This window comes from Calypte anna, chromosome 7 (assembly GCF_003957555.1).
Source record: "Calypte anna isolate BGI_N300 chromosome 7, bCalAnn1_v1.p, whole genome shotgun sequence".
NCBI classification, from domain to species: Eukaryota; Metazoa; Chordata; class Aves; order Apodiformes; family Trochilidae; genus Calypte; species Calypte anna.
Window position 1 is genome coordinate 15,882,333 of NC_044253.1, and position 15,405 is coordinate 15,897,737.

Genomic DNA, 15,405 nt, shown 5'->3' on the forward strand with positions numbered 1-15,405 from the left:
CTCAGCCAACCGCGGCCCTTCTCCCCTCTAAGACCCCGCCCTTTCCTCCAGCAGGGCAGGCCCGCCCCGTCCCGCGCGGTGCGCTCTGGGAGCTGTAGTTTCTCTCTCGCAGCCCGGGCAGCCCCAGTGAGACAGACTGCAGTTCCCGGCATGCAGCGGGGTCGCCGCTCACCGGCACGGCGCAGCATGGCGGCGGCGCTCGGAGGGCTGCGGGGTAAGGGCGGGCAGGCAAGCGGGCGGTTCCGGCGCACGGGGGATGGGGGATGTCCCGCCCACGGCCCCGCAGCCGCTGACACAAATCCCGGGGACGCGCCAGGCCTGACCAGCAGGGCCCCGTCCTGGAGGGGAAGAGGGCTTAGAGCCGCGCCCCCGCCTCGGCCCCGCCCATCACCGCCCAAGCCCCGACGCCGAGCCCCCCCCCCCCCAGCTAGGGCAGGGGTACGGGCAGGGAGGGAGCCTTTTCGGTCCGGGCTGCCCTGTGGCCGCCCCCCGGACCCCTCTTAATCCTTCTTCTTTCTCCGCAGTGCCGCTGGTGGCAGCGAGGTGGGCAGTGGGTGCCGCCACCTCCGGCGGGCAGCGGGTTCCCCTGGGCACACGGCTCCTGGGGCAGAGCTGCCAGCGGGCAGCGGGGCCACGGGCCGGCCCGGAGCCCAGCAGCGGGGGGCTGCCCGAAGGGGTGGAATACATCCCCACACGCAAGAAGGGCAAGAACCCGATGAAGCCGGTGGGGGTGGCCTGGTGAGTGTCCGGCGTTGTGGGAGAGGCTCGGCACCGGGAAGGTCCACTGCTCTGCAGGGCCTGGTGCTGGACAGGGGACCCCGGGGAGCTGCAGCAAGGAGGGGCGCAATGTGCTGCCCCAGGGTGGCAGAAGATCCTTGTTTCCCCACTGTCTGTCTCTATCTCCTTCCTACCGGCTGTCCTGCAGGGCCATTGGGTTGCCCTCCGGCATCATCCTCTTTCTCCTGGTCAAGCGGGAAGTGGACAAAAACCGTCTGGAGCAGCTCAAAATCCGCAAAAAAATGATGGAAGCAAACAGAGGCGAGTATGAGACAGAGCGATACAAGAGTGTGGCCAGGGGAGCATGACCCCTCTCCTCAGCCTGACACCATGGTACCCCAAATGGACTGGTTGAGGGGACACGAACCCCGTGGGACACAGAGCCCTCCCTGTCCAGCTCGTGGAGCTGGATGGGGGCAAATAAACCTTGTCCCTGGTGAGCAGAACACCTCAGTGCTGAGTCCCCCAGTGCTTGGCCCTAGGCTCTGCCAGCCCCTGCAGCAGCTCTGCAGGAGGGGTCCTGCCCACGAGGGTGGGGGGGGTACAAGCGGGAGGGGGAGGCCAGGCTTGAAGCAGCTTGACCTTGTCTATTCTGCTCCACAGTAGGGTTTGCGCTGCCCCCAGCCACACCCCCACTGAGGTTGTTTGGGGGAGTCACCACACCCAACAAGACTGGGACCGTCTGGAAAACTCAAGTGTTTTTTATTTAGCAAGTGCAACTTTGCCCAAATCCGTGGCTGCAGGGCTTCTGTGACTATAAGCTCTGCCATGAGTTCTGCCACAGGGGTTCCAGCTCTCCCCCACCCACACGGGGCACCACTGCAGCTCTGGGGGGGGGGAGGGCACAGCTGGAGCCATGTTTAAGGCACCGAGTGAAAGATACTAACTGGGCTTTGCCAAAAACACAATCCCAGTGGCCACTGCCAGATCCCCGTGCCCAGGCAGGACTGTGGCACTCTGCTGCCAGCCTGGCACCACCAGCACAGCTTCTCTGAGTGGTGCCAAGGCCAAGCATTGCCTGAATGCTGGCAGACAGTCCCCCCTCACAATTTGTGGGGGGTAATCGAGGGAAGCCCTTCCCTTAGCAGCCTACGGGTAGGGATGCCAAAGCGTTAGAGTCACGGTAAGAGACCGTATTCTGTACAGAGGCCAGAGGAGGGGGCAAGGGGCAGCACAAGGAGGGGGGATGGAGAGGAGGGGTCCTGGAGCTAATCCCGGCCTACAATCTGCAGCATGAAGGTGAAGATGTAGATGATGTCAGTGTAGATGGTAAGAGCACCATAGACATATTCCTCAGGGCTGAGCGTGTTCTTCCTGTTCCCCAACACAAGTTGGGTGTCATAGGCAAGGAACTGGGGGAGCAGAGGGTGTCAGGCAGGTACAGGGGACAAGGGGTTCCCTGCCTTACACCCTCTGCCCACCCCAGCAACCAACTCACCAGGGTGAAGGCGATGGCACCAATGGCTGCATACAGCATATGAAGCCAGGGGACCTGCACAGGGAAGGGGAGGGTGGGTAAGGTGAGCTGCGTGCTGGCAGGCAGCACATGAGGCAGGACAGGTCCTGCCTGCACCCGACTCCTCAGGAGACACCGCTGATGCTGACACACCCTCTCCCTGTGGGCAAGTGCCTCTGCTAGAGCCAGCACCACACCCTGCTTCCCAACAAAAGGAGACCACCCAAATCTGTACCAGCCCTGGGGACATACAACCAGGGACACCCATGGAACCCCACAGCCCCTTCCCCACCTACTCACATATTTGAAAGAGAGAACAATGGCAGTGACTATCCCAGTCACCATCACCACGATGCCCAGCACACAGAAGAGCCCTGGACATGATGTAAAATCAACCTGTTGGGGTGACACACACATCACAAGGAGCCCAGAGTGCTCCCACTGCCTGGCACCCCATGCCTGATGCTCCCCAGGGCAGAGCAGGGCATGACCCCTTCTCACCTTGGTCTGGAAGCAGAAGATGGTGACAATGATGGCCACAATGGCAGTGATGAGAATGGCAATCAAGACAGCATTGGTCCGGTACATGCTGTGGAAAGAGAGGACACCAGAGTCACCCAACACCTTGGGATCCCCCTTCCAGGGAGGCACTGCTGACCCTCCTTAGCCCTGATGCATCTTCCAGGGGGAAAAGGACCCCACTGCCCCTGAGCCCAGGGAACCATGGTGTCCCACAGCAGCCTCTCATTTGAGCCAGCCATGGTGGAACACGAGAGGCCCCAGTTACTGTCACTGCGAGGCCCCTGTGGCATACCTGGCAATTGTCCCTGTCATCAGTCCCATGGCCAGCGTCTGCAGGAGAGTAAAAGGGTGGGCTCAGTGAGGCAAGCAGCACTAGAGGGTGCACGTTTACCACCCCAGGACAGTTCCTGGCTGCCCTATGCTTGCCCACATGTCCCCCTCCCATCTCTCCTAGCCCACCTAGGTACATGAGGTGCCATGAGGGCACCACCTGACATTGCTCCCCCCAGCCAGCCCCAGCCCACTCACAAAGATGCTCAGCAGGATGATGTTCCAGGGGAAGCGTCTCCTGGGGATGAAAAGCAGGGAAGAGAGATGAGACGTGACAGGGATGGCTCCAAAACACCACACCAGGATGTCAAAGGCTGCAAACCACCCCTGATGCCCAGGAGAGCCTCCATAGCCACATCCCCCATGCCAAAGTCCCAGAAACCAGCAACTCACCGGGGACCTTGGCAGCAGGCCAGCATCAGGTAGGTCACCAGGAACACAGCACTGCAAAGAGAGACAGCAGGTGTCAATGCCAAGACCCTCCCCTCTGGGACTCCCCATCGGGGCTGGGAGACCACATCTGTGGGGTAACAGCTGTGGGAGGGCACAAGCCAGGGGACCCCCTACTTACTATGAGGCATAATAAATCGCAACATTCCTCTGGACGAAGGAGCGGACAGGGGAGCTGCAGGAAGGGAGGGACAAGAGTGAGGGAGGGACAGCAGTTGTTGTCCCCTCAGGAACCCCCCATGGGGGACATGGGTCCAGGCTTGCCCCTTTTTGAGGGCAAGGCTAAGGAAGGACACCCCACTCACACGAAGGTGAACATGGCAATGATCCCCACTGTCACCAGCAGCTGCAGGGAGATGATAGCATAGACCTGCAAAGACAGGTGGTTCAGCACCTGGCCCCCAACCCTGATGGGTGTCCCAGAGCCCCAGGACTCACCTTGCGGATGAAAGTATGCCGGACTTTCCTGTCGTCCCAGTTGGCTGATTGGAAGGGGGAACCATCCCCAATGCCATCATGACCTGTGGTTGGGGACACTCTTCAGTGCCAAGGCAGGCTGCACAGGCCCCCCAGAGCACCCCTATTTCTAACATCCCAGTCAAAAAAAAAAACCCTCAGTGCCCCCACTTACCAAATCGAATAGGCATGGTGGGCATGGCCATCCCTGGCTGTGGGTACCCCCCTGCTGCAGGGTATCCCCCAGGTTGTGGGTATCCCCCTGCTGCAGGGTATCCCCCAGGCTGTGGGTACCCCCCAGCATAGTGGGGGGGTTGGGGGTATCCCCCCGGAGGCGGGGGATAGAGAGGGTTCTTGTCATCATAGGGGGGGGGCGCGTTGGGCTGCGCCATGCCAGCTCCCTGTGTCTGCTGTGATCACCTGGGGGGGAGAGAAGATGCAAGGGTATCACAGCAGGTCCCCCTCCCCGGGCACGACATGTGCCCAGTAAGTAGCACTGCAGGTAGAAGAACATGGGGAACAATAGAGCTGCAAAACTTCCCCCTCCCACTTTAATAGCAGCTTCTAATTAATAAGGATGAGTTGACCTCAATGTCAGCAGGTCAGTGAGAGGCTGTCCCACTGACTCTCGCCGGGGTCACCTGCATTCCTGTGCCCTGAGTTGCCAATACCTGCATCAGTGTCCAGCCACAAGCAGGGCACGGCCACGTGCTGAGTCGAGCCACAACGGGGATGTGACCACTCCACCAGTGATGTGACCTCTCTGCCCTCTGGAGCCCTCCCACCCTGCCGTGACCAGGGAGCATGGAGCACCCCCCATGCACCCCGGCTGGGCTCCTGGTAGCACCACCCTGGGGACAAACAGCATCCCTCTGCCTGCTGCCCAGGATGGAAACCCAGGGCCTGATCCTGATCACAGCCATGCAGACCCCACTCCAGGGGTATCTCCCACCCAGGAACTCAGGGTGTCACACAGGAACTCCAGAGCTCCTGAGTCCCTGGAAGGAGTTATCAAGACAAATGCCGTCCTTGTCACCTCAGAAGGAGGGGGATATGTCCCCAGGGAGGGCAGTCAGGACCCCCCTCAGTACTGGGATAGTGCATACAGAACACCCTCCCCGGCCGTGCCGATCCCCCTTGCAGAGCCCCAGCTGCTGGGCTCAGCCCCGGGAGGAGGAGGAGAAGGAGGAGGAAAGTAGGATCTCCAAGGCCAGCAAAACAACAGCGCTGCCAGAAGCAGCTGCCAGGCCTTTACCCGTCTGCCACCCCCCAGGTGCTGGCACAGATGGAGGCCCCACAGAGCCACAAGCAGGTGCCAGGACTCCCCATGTCCTCCCTGCTTGCCACAGTGATGTGACACTAGGATTGTCCCCAAGAAGGGACCAGGATCTGACTCTGACTAGGACCGGGCTGGGAGGGGACAGGGTGCTTCCTCCAGCATGACGCCAGTGCTTCCAACACCAGGGCTGGGCAGGCAGTGGTGCTGTGGGGGAACATCCCAGCCACCCATGCCAGCCTGGGCAGGCAGCTCAGCCTCCATTCCTCCCACTGTCCATCTGTCTATCCCAGCTGCGGAGAAGCTCTGTCAGCCCCACTACCCTTCACCATCAAGATGATGGAAAAGCCAAGAATAACCTTTGTGGTGGTGACCACCCTGACCAGGAAGTTTCACTTTTGATTCTCTGCGGTTTCCCAAAAAAGCACACAGTGCCCCCTGGCACTGCCTTATCTGTGGGGCCAGAGAAGGGCCGAAAATAGGAACCTGACCCCATGAAAACCCCTGTGACTGGCACCCACACGGGGTGAACGGGAGTCTCCTGGAGGAGACCTAGGACTCCTGGGAAAGCGAGGTGGATCCAGCTGGCACATGGATAATGGGGTCTGCTGTTTGCCCCAGCCCCCTGTGTCCCCACCACAACAGAGCAGCTTGGGGGACGTGGAAGTAACCAGTCCAACGGGTCTCTGTGGCTGCCGCACCCAGGGAGACAGGCAGCACCCCACACCCTCTCTGCCACCCCAGGCCGAAGCACAGCAGGGCCCCGAAACCAGAGGTCACCAGCCACAGGGCCACCCTGTCCAGCCTGGTGACCCTGGCATGACATGTCATCTCCAGGAACAGGGTGCTGCTCTACACTTGGCAACGTGACTCAGCACAGATAAGGTGCACATGGTGGGAACTTGGGGCACAGGCAGCTGTCACCCACCCACAGCACAAGCCTGGGTGGCACTGGGCCGTATCAGCCACCAGCTCTGCGAGGTCCCCAGAACACCGAGGGCTACCCTCGGTGGGGGATCCCTGTGGGGATCTGGGCTTGGGGTGCGGAACAGGGCTCCCCCTGCTTCTCCCATGGCTCCTCAGTGTGGGGCTGCACAAGAAAGCATCTGCCTTCCTCGAAGAGCCTGCGAGCTCCCGTCAGCACGGCACGGGCTGGTACGGCACAGCCTGGCACAGCCTGGCACAGCACAGCATGGCTCATAATGGCACAGCACGGCACAGCATGGCTCAGAATGGTTCAGAATGGCACAGCACAGCTTGGTACAGCAAAGCACAACACAACTTGCTTGGCTCAGCCCTGCCCAGCCCAACAGGGCTCACGCCGGGGGGGTCAGTGCGGCCCACCCAGACACGATTCTTTTGCTGTCCCCACCCTGCTCACGCAGGACGTGAGTTTACAAGACGTCAGCACCGCTGCTGCCTTTCTGCCCACCCACCCCCAAAGTCCCCTCCGTGTGAAGAGATGCCCTCCTCACCCCAAGCCCAGGCACCCCACTCCCATGCACTCGTCACGATGCCACCCCACACCATACCGGGGGTCCATTCGTGCCCTTCTCACCTCCTAAGACACCCCACGGGGGTCCGTCGGGACATTCCCCACCGCACCACGGAACGGTGCCACCCGTCCTTACCGTCCCACGCCGCCCCTGATTCGACCCCACGCTATCCCGTGGGGTCCAGAAAACAGCACCAGCCCTAAAGCGGAGCCCCACCCATGGGGGTCGTGTACCTCTTTTCCCTGCCCGCGGAACCCCACACCGTCCCCCCTCCCCGCCCCCGGGGACCTGCGCCGGGGCCGAGAGGTGGCAGCCCACCCCCGCCGCTCAGGGACGCGCGCCTCGCCCCCCTCCCCGGTCCCCGGGACGGTCCGTCCAGCGCTGGGACACCCACGCCGCCGGCTGTGGCATGAAATGGGTCCCGGGACAGGGGGGTCGGGGAGTCAGTCGGGGGACCGGGGGAGCTCGCCAGGCTGGCGGAGTGGGCTCCGGGTCCGTGCCCCCCGCCTTGGTCAGCGGCTCCAGGCCGCGGGATCTCGGAGCGGAGCCAGGACAGCCTACCTGCTGCGCTCTGCTCCGCCGGGCTGCGTCCGCGACCAGCCGGGACGGGGCGGGGGAAGGCACCGCCCGACCCCCCCGCTGCGCCCCCCCGCGGCCGCTCGGCGCCTCTGCGCCGCGGGGGCCCGAGTGAGCCGGAGGGCGGGGTGCGCTCTCCCTCCTGTTGCTCCCGGGACAGACCCACCGTCCGCCGACGGGGGGCTCCAGCCGGCCCCCCCGGGACCTCCTCCCTGCTGGCTCTGACGTCACTGCGGGACCCCGATCTCAGAACACTGACGTCAACAGGAGGGACACCCTTTCCGACGACGGCCGGGAGCCAGGGGAATCCCCTCCTCTCTGCCGCTGACGCGATCGGAGTCGCCCTCGCTCGGTTGCCGGGGCAGCGACGCGGCGCGACCAGCAGGGGGCGCTGCATGCGCGTAGGAGGCGGTGGCAGTGGCGGCGGAGTGGGCGTGGCCGGGGCGGTGGCGACGTGAGGCGCGCGGGGAGGGGCGTGGTCGCAGCGGCATGGCCGCGGGGCGCGGGGGGCGGCGCCCGGGACATGGCGGGGCCGCGCTGGCGGCGGCGGTGGCGGCCGGGGCCCGGGGGTTGTGGGCCGCCTGTCTGCGTCGCTGCCTGCCCCTCCGCCGTGCCGCCGCCGCTCTCATGGCCCTCGCCGGTCCGCTGCTGTTCCGCTTGGGGTGAGTGAGTGTTTGCCGCTCCGGTAAACCCCGCCGCCGGGAGGAACCCCCCGCCCGCACGCCTTTGTTCTGTCGCCGGGAGGAACGGATCGTCCTGCCCTGCTTGTGCGGAGCCCGCCGGGGAGGCAGCGGGGCCAGCCCGGCTGTGGTTCAGCCCCGCAGGCACGGGGAGGTCGGCATGAGGCTGGAGGCTGGGGAACACGATACGGGTAACACGGGGCTCAGCCCCCCAGGGGTGCTCCGTCCCGACGAGAAGGCTTCGCTGGGCCGGGAATCGGCCACCGCCTTCCCCAGCATGGTGACGGACACACTTGGACTTGGTACTCTGCCCCCAGGGCTTCTTCCCTCGGGTCTGATTATTAGCCCAGCCCGGTGCCCCGGCCATGACTCTGCTGCCCGGGGCTGGCGGCAGCGCCTGCTCCCCGGCTCCCAGACCAGGGAGAGCAGATGTGACCCTGTGTGTGTGTCCCCACAGCGGTGTGGAAGCTGCTTTCTCCCTCAAATTAGCCTCCTCCCCAAGTGGGGGTTAATGCTGGGGTTGTCTGCCTTCCCCAGGTACAGCCTGTATGCCCGCACACGGCTGGGCTACCTCTTCTACCAGCGACAGGTGAAGAAGGCCCGGGAGCGGTACCCACACGGCCACTCCGTGCCTGAGCCTTGCCACTTCCCTGGTGAGTTCTGGACAAACCCCCTTGCTGTGGCCCTGCCATGTCCCTCAACACCCACCCTTTGGGGTGGGGAAGGGTTGCCATCACCAAATTGCCCAGAGCATGCTTAACTGAGAATGTGATTTAAGATGTGGGGAGTTTGGCCCATCCATCTCCTGCTTCCCTTTCCTGAGCAGGGAGGTCATGCCCTGTCTGTCTGTCTGTCCATCCATGCATCCCCCAGGGGTGAAAATCCTGCCCATTCCCGTGCTCTCCAACAACTACAGCTACCTGGTAATCGACACTGACTCTGGCCAAGCAGCAGTTGTTGATCCCTCTGACCCACTGGCCGTGCAGGTGAGACCCCCATTGCCCCCTGTGACCCAGTGGTTAGCTTTCCCCTGATGAAGGGGTTCTCTGGCTTTGGGGAGGGGAGAGAAATGGGGGAATATCTGCCCCTAATCTGCAACCCTAGTGCCTGTGGAAAGGTTATAAGGGTGTCAGGGTTCATACGGCATTTGAGGAGCTGGGCAAGGCCAAGATGGGGATTTAGGGAGAGACCTGTACTGGGGGCTGTCTCTGTCACCACAGATCTCTGTGTTCCCTCTCCAATTCTCAGGCTGCTATTGAAGAAGAGGGGGTGATGCTGGAGGCCATATTCTGTACCCACAAACACTGGTAAGGGGCAGGGGGAGTCAGTATCTGCCATGGAGGGTGCCCCAGCTGAAGGAACCTCCAGCCCTACCCCACGTGGGGTGCAGGGACATGTTTTGAGCTTCCTGCCTGCAGGGACCACAGTGGGGGGAACACAGCGCTTCGCCAGCAGCATGGCTCCTGCAAGGTGTACGGCAGTGCCCTTGATGCCATCCCAGAGCTCACCAAGTAAGTCCTGCACCCCCACATCCTCCAGCAGCATCCTTGCAAATTCAGGGGGGCTGGGGCTTCACCCAAAACCATCACTCACTGCTCAGCCCACCCATCCTCCCAGCACTACATTGCCTCCTTTGTGGGGAACAATCTGACCTACTCTGACTCTGGTGTACCAGAGAGGTGTTGCACAGGGAGGTGCTGTTTTGGGGTTCTAGGGACAGAGGGATGCCCTAACGGTGCACCCCTGTGCCCGGTGCAGCCCTCTTGTGGACAGGGAGAAGGTGAATGTGGGCTGCCTGACCTTCGAGGCGCTTGCTACGCCTGGCCACACTGTGGGCCACATGGTGTATGTGCTGGATGGGGGACCCTTTGGTGGCCCTCCCTGCCTGTTCTCGGGGGACCTGTTATTCCTTGCTGGCTGTGGTGAGTACTCCTGACCCCAGACCTGACAGGCTGGGGAAGGGTCCCACCCTGGGAAGGGCTTGGGGGCACCCCCCCAATCTCCCTACCATGAACAGTGGTTGCATGGGGGTCTAGGCAGACTTTTTGAAGGCTCCCCTGAAACCATGCTCACCTCCCTGGACGTGGCTGTGAGTTTGGGTGAGGACACACTGCTGTGGCCAGGTGAGTGTCCCCAAAAGCAGGACAGAGCTTCTGGTGTTGCCTCTGGCCCCTGCTGCTGAACTGGGAGGGCCAGGCAGGGATGATGCTAAGGGGAACAGGGGTCCACAGGCCATGAGTATGCGCTGGAGTGCCTGACTTTCGCCAGCCTCCTGGAGCTGGACAACCCTGCTCTGGAGCAGAAGCTGCAGTGGGCGACACAGCAGAGGCAGGAGAAGAGGAGCACGGTGAGGCTAGAGTACTCCTTGGCTGCAGACTCCCCTCCCTCAAGCCCCTCCCAAGGTTCCCCCTCCCTCAGCGGGGGTGCTGCACCCTGACACCCACTTGCATGGTGGGTGCTATAGGGAAAGGAAGGGCTGGGGGGAGAGTCTCAACTCCATGCTGGGGGTGCTGCCTCTGGCAGAATGACTAAGCAGGTGCCCCCACAGTGCCCCTCTACACTGGGGGAGGAACAGACCTACAACCCCTTCCTGCGGACCCACCGGCCAGAGCTGCAGGCAGTGCTGGGGCTGTGGCAAGGCGAGGGGGAGCACCCTGACACCTTCCGTGCCCGCATCCTCAAGGAGGTGCGGAGGCGCAAGGACCTCTACAAAGCCACTTAGACACCCCCCACCCCCTTGCCTCTCCGAACCCCCCTTTCTGTGGGGCTGGGTGCTGCTCAGGTGTGAAGGGTCCAAGGCTGTGGTTTGTTTTGCTGTGAATCTCCCTCCTGGGGTGCAGCCCCCCCACCCCACTGCTGGGGCTGTAGAGATGCAGTGAAGGGCTTTTCCTATCCTGTTTTTCTGGTAGCCCTCAATTTCTGCCCACCACCACCCCAGGACTCAGGGAGCTCCCCTTTTCCCTTGCCAGCCCCCAGTGCTATGCATCTCCTTTTGGGAGGGGGGTTGGGATGGAGCCAGCAAGGTGGGGGATCCCCAGTACTACCTCCTTCTCCAGCACACCTTACCTGTTGCCAGAGCCCCCCCCACGCCACCCTTCCCCCCGCTGTCCCCCACATACACACACACACTGGAGCCATGGAGGCACATGGGGGAGTGGGGGGGTGATGCTGTACTGGGGACTGGAGGCCCCCCACCAGCACCACCCCCCTTCAAATAAAAGACTGGGTCGGACTGATACCTCTTTGGCTCTTTCCCTCTGCGGCCGAGGCCTCCACCCCACGCACACCCACTGCCCTAGGAAACCCCCTCCGCGGGATCGCTGCCTCTTTAAGAGGCGGAGCCAGGCCGTTGCTCTGGAGACGGTTGAAGCCGGGGGGGGGGGGGGGAGAGGGGGCACCTGGGTCCGGCCGGGCAGGTCTGGGGCCTGGGGCGGGGTGTCGGGGGTCTGCTGGAGGGTGGGGAGTGTTGGAGGGCTCTTGAAGGAGGATGGGGAGGGCGACAAGGGAGGGGGGGGGGCTCTTCCCAGCCCACCTCCCCCCCTTCCCCAGCAGGGTTACATGTGGGCGGCAGGGGCACAGTGCGGCTTGGTGCTGCCCTCTCACTTGGGGGTCCGACAGGAGGAACCCCCAAGGAAGGCATGGAGCACCACCCCAAGGGCCAGCGGGACACCCCAGCCCTCACGCAGGCAGCCGCCGAGCTCCTGAATCTCATCGGTGGGTGTCCCCATCCCCGGCCTCCCTCTTGTCCTACGTGCTGTGACCTGAGCAATAGCGGGTGGGGGTGTGGGGGGCACCGGCTCCGGCAGGAGTGGGAGGAAGGGGTCGTGGGGGCTTGAGCCGGATAAACGGTGAGGGGCTCAGCCAAGCGAGTCCGAGAGGGGCAGAACTGAGGCAGGGAGGTGGCCTGGGCAAGGGTGACCGTCCCTCGGGGCAGGGTTGATCGTTACCCCCGGGCAGGGCCGGAGGAGCTGGAGCGCTGCCTGTTCACTGAGAGGCTGGAAGTGGTGGCAGCAGGGGATGAGCCGAGGGACCAGGCTGCAGGGGACCAGCCAGGGGACCAGACTATGGGCCAGTGGTGGGCAGCAGCCCAATGGGCACCCTACAAGCAGGCAGGCAAGCCGATGCGGAGCTGCCTCCTGGTGCGAGCTGGCTTCCGTGTCAGGCGGGATGGCGTGCCCTGCTCCAGCACCCTCAAAGGTGAGCCAAGGGTGGCTTGGGCTGTCCCTCCCCTTCCCAGGGCTGGAGCATCCCAGTCTCACTGGTAGCCAGGGCTGGGAGTCACTGCTGCAGTGCCAGCCAGGTGGGCTGAGGGTGGTTTTTCTCTGCCAGCCTATGTGACCCCGCTGCTTGAGACCCTGGAGCAGGAGGAGCAGGAGCGTCTGGAGGTGATTGATGTGGTGGTGGCGTGTCATGTAGTGAAATGAGGCAACCAGGTGCCACTTATTACCAGGTAGCGGCCATGAGCTTGTGTTAAGCCCACCTGTGCCTGATTAGGGCTGCGCATGAGTAGGATTAGGGGGCCAATAAAAGGTGAGGCTCAAACTCACAGGCTCAGCTCACTCCTGAGCAAGCCAGCAGAGAGGTTAGCCGCTCTTGGAGCAATAGCACTGATCCAGGCTAGTCAACCCTGAGGGCTATAGACTCAGAGCACTATTCGTGAGTTTCTGCTGGAACACCTGGTTGGACCTTGGAGCGTCGTATGTTAAGAGAGGTTTGTCTTGCAACATGTCACCTTGCCTGAGTCCTGCCCCCCCTGCAGCCATGCCCTCTTGGGGGCTGTGCCCCATGCAAGGTCATGGTGGGCAGTCTGCTGTCCTCTCTCTGACATCAGCTCTGTCCCACCAGCCTGGTCCCCTTCTCCTACACTGGGTGGCAGCTGGCATGGGGGCTTCCCCGCAGTGCATCTGGCATGGTACCCTGACTGAAAGGGTTGATGGGATGTGCCACCTCAAAGAGGGAGTGCCTTGCCTCTTCCCTCCACTCTGTTCCCCCCACCCCTCCTGCAGCTCAGAGCACATCTGGTAGAGAGGAGGATCCATATGGTGTACCACGAGCACGGCATGACTGTCACTAGGACGCTCCAGGAAGGAGAAGTGAGTCTGAGTGGGAGTCTCTCCTCTCTGCCCCCCAGATGGGGAACATCCTGGGACCCACCCAGGGGTGTCCCCAGGCTCCATGGGCTCCATGTCCCTGAGGAGGCTGGGGCTGTGACTGTCCCACGAGGTGGTGGCTGGCTGTCTCTGCAGGAAGAACCACAGACTCGGAGCTTTTACTACCTCCGGGCTGAGCTGCAGGGGGTGATGCCAGAAGGTGCCAGCATCCTGCTGCTGCGGGTGCTGGCGTGCCAGCAGGCTGTGCCCGCTGGCCTCGTCTTCCCGACCATCGACACCGAGGGCCAACTCTGCACCTCCAGCTACGTGAGCCACTGGCCAGGGGAGCTTGTGGGGGAGGGAGTTTGGGTCAGATTGGGGGTGCTGGAGAATAATATGGGAGGTGGAAGTGAACTGAGTGTGGGTGATAGCGTGGAAGGGCATGGGGATGGCACGTGGGGGCAGGGGTAACTCTGGGACAGGGGCGACCACTGGTTGTGCTCTCCCAGCGTGCCCTGGGCATCCAGCAGCAGGCAGTGGGCTCAGCAGAGGCAGAGGTGTTTGTGATGGAGCGAGCTGTGCACACCAGGGCAGGCACCTCCACCATCTGGCACAGCAGCTTCCTCCCCAGCGGGTATGGGCTGGGGTCCAGCCGGGGTCACCCCCAGCCCTGTCAGCCTGGTGGGGAACCACAAGGGGGGTCACCATCTCTTTCCCTCACAGGCGTTTGGTCCGACGGATGCAGGTCGGCTCCCCAATGCTGGTGCTTCTGCAGAATGAGTCTGCCCTTGGTGAAACAAGTATGGAGGGGGGAGAGAGGCTTGTGCCCCCCAGCACGGGCAGCTCCTGCCTGCTGTCTGAGGTCTGAGTGGGGAACACCCTTGTCCTACTTTTTTGCTACCAGGTGAGGTCGAGCCCCAGCCTCCCTCTCCCAAACGGCCCCTGGACTGGGAGGAGGACATCCAGCTTTATTCCTGGTTCCTGAACAGGAAGGTGAGATGGAGGTGACAGGGGGTTGTGCCACCTCACAGCAGGGTCTCCCCTGGGGTGCCCAGGGGGCACAGTGCGGATCAGGCTGGCCAGCACACACCCCTCTCCCCACCCCAAGCTCCTCAGAGTGGACAAGAATGCAGGGCAGGCATCCTGCCCACCCCCACTATCCTGGCACCGTGGTTGGGGGGCACACTGATGCCCGGGGCAGGGGACATCAGGGCCTTTGCCCACCTTGCCCACCTCACCGCAGGAGGAGCTGGAAGCATCCCATACTGAATACCTCGAGCAGCACCCCGAGTTCTGGGCAGTGCTGAGCGACTTCATCCAGGCCGTGCTTCTGCGGCAGCCCTGCGACCTCATCTCCTTTGCCGCCCAATTCTTTGCCCCATTCAATCGCCAGCGCCCTCCTGGGACCCGCTTTGCCTGTGCCAGAGTTGCCAGACCCCCTCTCCGCGGTCCCCTGCCTCACCACCCTCCAGCTAAGGGGGAATAAAGCTGTCAGTGCTGCCTGTCCAGGTCTGTTTGCTTTGGAGAAACTGAGGCAGGGGAGGGCAGGACGTGCTGAGTTCTGTGCTACCCCCACTGCCACTGTTCCAACCTCGAAGGGACCCTGGTGTCCTGCTGGCTGCCTGGGCTCTTCCAGTTCCTGCTTTGGGCAGGGTGTGCCTGGGATGTACCCTGGGGCAGAGCCAGGCTCACAACCCTGAGCCCACCATCACCTCACATCTCCCTGGGAGCAGATCTCAATGCCTACCTCTCTGTGGGGCACGGCTCAGTGGTAGAGAGGTGCCCTAAAGAGGCAGACGATACCACCCAGGCACCCGTTAAGTCCATCTGGAGTGCTCCTGCTTCCACCTCCACAGCAAGGAGGGTCCTGGGGATACCCCATAGCCTGACCCACAACTGCACCAAGCAGATGGCCCCCCCACCACAGGGATGGCATAAGCACCCTGTGCCTCAGAGCCAGCCTGGTGGGGTACCCCCCTGCCCTGCAGCTGAGGATGCATTTTGACCTGATCACACATTTGTGCAATTCATGCCTGGTTCCTCCTCACTCCCACTCCTTCAGCCTTCCCCCTGATGGTGTGGGGCCAGCCCGACCTCCCCATTCTGTGGGACACTGTCCCCTGTCCCCCCAGCCGCCCAAGGTTTAGGAACTCTGGCATGTGATGGAAGGTGACAGGCAGGCATGCTCCCACCGCCCTGGGCACCCTGGTGTGGGTGATACGTGTTTGCACATGAGTGGGGGAGAGAGACAATGGGTTACCCACTTCCTGGCATAGGGTGAGGAAACTGAAACCGT

The 15,405-nt window shown here is 62.8% G+C and overlaps 3 protein-coding genes across 4 annotated transcripts; 2 read left to right on the forward strand and 1 right to left on the reverse strand.

Annotated features, from left to right (window-relative positions):
- The first annotated feature begins 118 nt into the window (after nt 1–118).
- PNKD (PNKD metallo-beta-lactamase domain containing) lies at nt 119–11,233 on the forward strand. 2 transcript variants are annotated; one of them, XM_030454018.1, is made up of 10 exons: nt 119–214; nt 525–738; nt 8,557–8,672; nt 8,893–9,005; nt 9,268–9,326; nt 9,438–9,530; nt 9,778–9,941; nt 10,056–10,142; nt 10,251–10,366; nt 10,568–11,233. In XM_030454018.1, the coding sequence occupies exons 1-10, from the start codon at nt 151–153 to the stop codon at nt 10,739–10,741; spliced, it is 1,200 nt and encodes a 399-aa protein (XP_030309878.1). In that variant the 5' UTR covers nt 119–150; the 3' UTR covers nt 10,742–11,233. The 2 variants fall into 2 exon arrangements, with proteins under 2 accessions (XP_030309878.1, XP_030309877.1); XM_030454017.1 differs by lacking the exons at nt 119–214; nt 525–738 and adding an exon at nt 7,898–8,001 and having other exon boundaries at nt 10,568–11,232.
- On the reverse strand, nt 1,459–7,420 carry TMBIM1 (transmembrane BAX inhibitor motif containing 1). The gene is made up of 12 exons (XM_030454019.1): nt 7,325–7,420; nt 4,167–4,411; nt 3,974–4,056; nt 3,841–3,905; nt 3,657–3,710; nt 3,479–3,529; nt 3,284–3,323; nt 3,048–3,085; nt 2,735–2,822; nt 2,534–2,629; nt 2,216–2,269; nt 1,459–2,129 (listed from the first exon to the last, which is right to left on the reverse strand). The coding sequence occupies exons 2-12, from the start codon at nt 4,381–4,383 to the stop codon at nt 1,986–1,988; spliced, it is 930 nt and encodes a 309-aa protein (XP_030309879.1). The 5' UTR covers nt 4,384–4,411; nt 7,325–7,420; the 3' UTR covers nt 1,459–1,985.
- Nucleotides 11,234–11,657: 424 nt separating the features above from the next.
- CATIP (ciliogenesis associated TTC17 interacting protein) lies at nt 11,658–14,606 on the forward strand. Its single transcript, XM_030454117.1, has 9 exons — nt 11,658–11,733; nt 11,977–12,216; nt 12,349–12,404; nt 13,026–13,112; nt 13,266–13,436; nt 13,619–13,743; nt 13,833–13,909; nt 14,014–14,102; nt 14,353–14,606. Exons 1-9 carry the CDS (start codon nt 11,658–11,660, stop codon nt 14,593–14,595), a joined length of 1,164 nt encoding a protein of 387 aa, XP_030309977.1. The 3' UTR covers nt 14,596–14,606.
- Nucleotides 14,607–15,405: the final 799 nt, after the last annotated feature.